Source organism: Pundamilia nyererei, unplaced genomic scaffold (assembly GCF_000239375.1).
Source record: "Pundamilia nyererei isolate P.nyererei 1_Seehausen unplaced genomic scaffold, PunNye1.0 scaffold00031, whole genome shotgun sequence".
Lineage (NCBI taxonomy): Eukaryota > Metazoa > Chordata > Actinopteri > Cichliformes > Cichlidae > Pundamilia > Pundamilia nyererei.
The window spans coordinates 2,339,847-2,343,420 of NW_005187432.1; the positions used below are offsets into that span (position 1 = coordinate 2,339,847).

The following is a 3,574-nucleotide window of genomic DNA, read 5'->3' on the forward strand; positions in this document are numbered from 1 at the left end:
TCCTCCCCTCTCCCCCCCCTCCCATCCTCTCTGCTTTGCACTGTAGATGACTCAGACCCAGGCCAGTCGAGTGAGACCTGGGGAGAGAGATTAGTGCCTCCCTGCAGGATATACGCAGGTAATCGCTGCAGCCCGATCCTCAGCCCCCGCGCCCATCCACTTTGCGCTGCTATTCTGCTGTAAACACACATGCACACATGCACGCGTGTGTGTTTTCGCCTTGCATCTCCCCCCTATTACAGCTCACGCATGTCTGTGTTTAAACAACCGACCGGAGACTGGGGGGGCCCGAGGAGTGCCATGGGCACTTGGCTGGCTTAAGAGAATGCCATCTTCTATTTGTTTTTGTTTTTTTAACTGTTTGTTTTTTTGTTTTAAACCTCATGCTTGTCATCTGTTTCTCTGCGCGCTCAACAGATACAAGGGGAAGAGGAAAAATACGATGCAGTCACAATGAAGTTGCATCTTGTAAAAGACGACCTTTTTTGGTGTTTTTTGTAATTTGTCTCCAAACTCATTCTTGTTACAGATAAAGATGGACCAGACAAGAAGAAGGTGAAAAAGGAAGCTGGGGGCAAGAAATCCCAGGCACCCAACTTTTTGTTTGGGTATCCGCTGTCGGAGCGCAAACAGATGGCTCTCCTAATGCAGATGACAGCCAACAGTCCAGGTTTGTGTACTCGCCCTCTCACCTTGTCCTCAAGAAGGGTCAGTGTGTATTTGCTGCTAGATGAGTCATACTTCAGAACGTCTCTTGTTGAGGAATAGGATAAAAATCTTATCTGTGGTGTTTGTTAGTGATACTGTACCGCTGCTGTAGATTAGATCTGAAAATAGCTGACTTGGAGAGGGTTAGGGTTACTGTGTTGTTTGGTTTTGTTTTGTTTACATGTTTTCTAGTAGTTATTGCAGTTTGGTTTTGTTTGTCTTTTGCTTTACTCATTAAAGGAGCTGTTTGACAGTGTCAAGCCTACGAAAAACTGACTCCAAATGAATTTGAGAGAATCGGGTCAGGATATTTGGGAATTAAGCTGTGGTGCTGGAAGGGGATGAAACTGCATTGTGGGGGGGCGGTACCATGCGACTTCCTGCTGCTGTAGTCTGTCTACTACAGGAGATGTCTGGTTTTGCTGTACCCTGTGCTATGTGAAAAAGTTACTTCCTCTTGATAAGTTGAATAATATTTATTTCCTTTCCATTACGTTGTTGGCAGTTTTGAGAATTTTTCTTTTCCCCCAAATATGGTCTCTAGTCACTAGACCTTTTTTTTTTCTTTCTTCTTCATTTGTTCATGTATGTCATGCTTCGTCACCGGTGCTCATCAGCAGTCAATGAGAAATTGGTGACTGTTACAGTAGACAGTTTGAGGGGAATGGTAACCCTCATTTGTTAGGAAAATGGTCTGAAATGTGCACACGTACCTTCTCCATTGCACAGTCTGACTGTGCTTTATATGATGCTATCTGTAATGCTGTAGTAACGGACTGCTCTGTTATTGCCAACAAACGGGATATTCAGTGGTGGAAAAAGTACTCAAATGATCTGATGTTTGTCAGTTAGTCCATTTCCATATCTTATTAAAGTAGCTCTGATAAACATTACAGTGCATCTTCCGGAAATCACGGAACTGCATTTGTCTGAATTTGCATAGGTATACATATGTGCATGTCCTCCAAAGTAACCGACATCATGTAGCCGATGAAGATGATGGTGTGCACAGATAAAACGGAGGGACTGCAGAGTTCACCGCTAAAGGAGAGAAGTAAAAAATGAATAATAACATCAGTATTCAAAAAATGTGACTGCACACAGATACATTTTGTTGATGACAGTCTGCACAGCTGTGTGTAGGTTCTGTTTAGCACCAACACACAACCATGCCAGTCCCATTAGTGCTATTCAGTTTCCATTACTATGGCAACCCCCATTTCATGTTTCATAGACCCATACATGTTCTTTCAACTATTGCTGTTTGTCTACAGCCTGAATTTGTAGCAAACGGCAGTAGATCTAGTTTGCTTTAGGTGAAGGTGCTGTCTTTCTGTCTGAGTGGACCAGGATGTTGTGAATTCAGTGAACTCTGTACTGACACCATGCATTCAAACGTGCATGTGTAATGCCTAGAAAGGTCCAGATGCATGTATGCTTACTCAGACATGAGTTTAAGCAGTCTCTCGTTCCCAGTAAAACTGGATTCACTGTAGTTGTTCAGTCTAGAGAGAAAAGCAGTTGTCTTAGTGTGTGATGTGCTTTTTTTTTTTCTGTCTCTCTTCCCTTCGAGCATCATTTAAGTCTTTTTCGCTCTCCCTCCATGTGTCCAGACTCTACACCGAGTCACCCCTCACAAACGACCCCTGTGCAGAAGAAAGTCCCCAGCAGCGCCTCGTCTCGGCAGAAAGACAAGGTCAACAAGAGGAACGAGCGAGGGGAGACTCCCCTTCACATGGCAGCAATCCGGGGAGACGCTAAGCAAGTTAAAGAGCTCATTAGCCTGGGAGCTGATGTCAATGTCAAAGACTTTGCAGGTACGACGCCCCAGGAGATGATCATTTAACAGCTTTCATCATGTCCCAGCAGTTGTTAATAATGACATTAGACTGAGTAACAGATGCTGATGCAAAGGCAATGTCTCAACATGAGCTGTAATCAGTTTGCGCATTACTACTGCTTATGCAGCTGTTGGTATGTCGAGTAGTAGAATTGAGAAAACAGCTGGTAAAATTTTTTTAAGACTCTTCTCCTGTCCTCACCAGGTTGGACGCCTCTGCATGAAGCCTGTAATCTTGGTTACTATGATGTGGCCAAGGTCTTGATAGCAGCGGGTGCAGAGGTGAATACACAGGGTCTGGATGACGACACACCACTTCATGATGCTTCCAGCAGCGGGCACAAAGATGTAAGAGCTTTGAGTTAGTCTGTAACTGAAGGTCTTAAAAGTATATTGCACTTAAAAATTTTGATTAAGGACTCTGCACAGGTCTGATGTGTGAAATTGTTACAGAATGTAAGAAGGACATTGTCTCAGTGCACTTACAAAATTTGATTAAACATTTCTGAGAATCAAAACAAAAATACACAAATTGATTTAAATTTGGCTTATCACCAAACTCGGACAGCTTCCAAGCGACTGCTACTTTTAGGTCGCTCAGCAGAAGACCTGTTTTGTCTTCTTGCACTGCCTCTAAGATACATGGTGCATCTCCTTCAGCTTTTCAAGACGGTGACCTTTCAACTTTGTGGAATTTGTGGATTTGGCAGGGAGACATATTTGGCAAGTAGGGAGGTTGGTGAGCCAAGATTATGTCAACATAGCCAGAAAAACGTACGTGTTCTTAATGCGCTCTGTGCCGGCACAGGATGGCACGCATCACAGTTCAGGTCGTTTGTGCTGAATATTTCCTTAGACGTCTCAGGATGTTAGATGAACTCAAGCGAGGTGTCAGTGTCACCTTGGGGGATGAATTTACAGTGAATAACAATCTTGCGAATGTTGAGAAGCATGCTCCTGTTCGCTCAGGAAACTGTGGACTCTGTAACTGAAACCTGCAAAAAACTTTTGTCATAGCTGGACACC

The 3,574-nt window shown here is 43.8% G+C and overlaps 1 protein-coding gene across 2 annotated transcripts in view; it reads left to right on the forward strand.

The window, feature by feature from the left end:
* ankrd12 (ankyrin repeat domain 12) overlaps window positions 1-3,574 on the forward strand; it is a 39,276-nt gene that overhangs the window by 26,365 nt on the left and 9,337 nt on the right. Inside the window, exons 4-7 of one of the 2 annotated variants that reach the window (XM_005729046.2) lie at window positions 47-118; window positions 530-670; window positions 2,322-2,525; window positions 2,754-2,896. In XM_005729046.2, the coding sequence (XP_005729103.1) occupies window positions 47-118; window positions 530-670; window positions 2,322-2,525; window positions 2,754-2,896 (560 nt within the window). The remainder of the gene's footprint in view (window positions 1-46; window positions 119-529; window positions 671-2,321; window positions 2,526-2,753; window positions 2,897-3,574) is intronic. The other variant, XM_005729047.2, reaches the window with a different exon arrangement.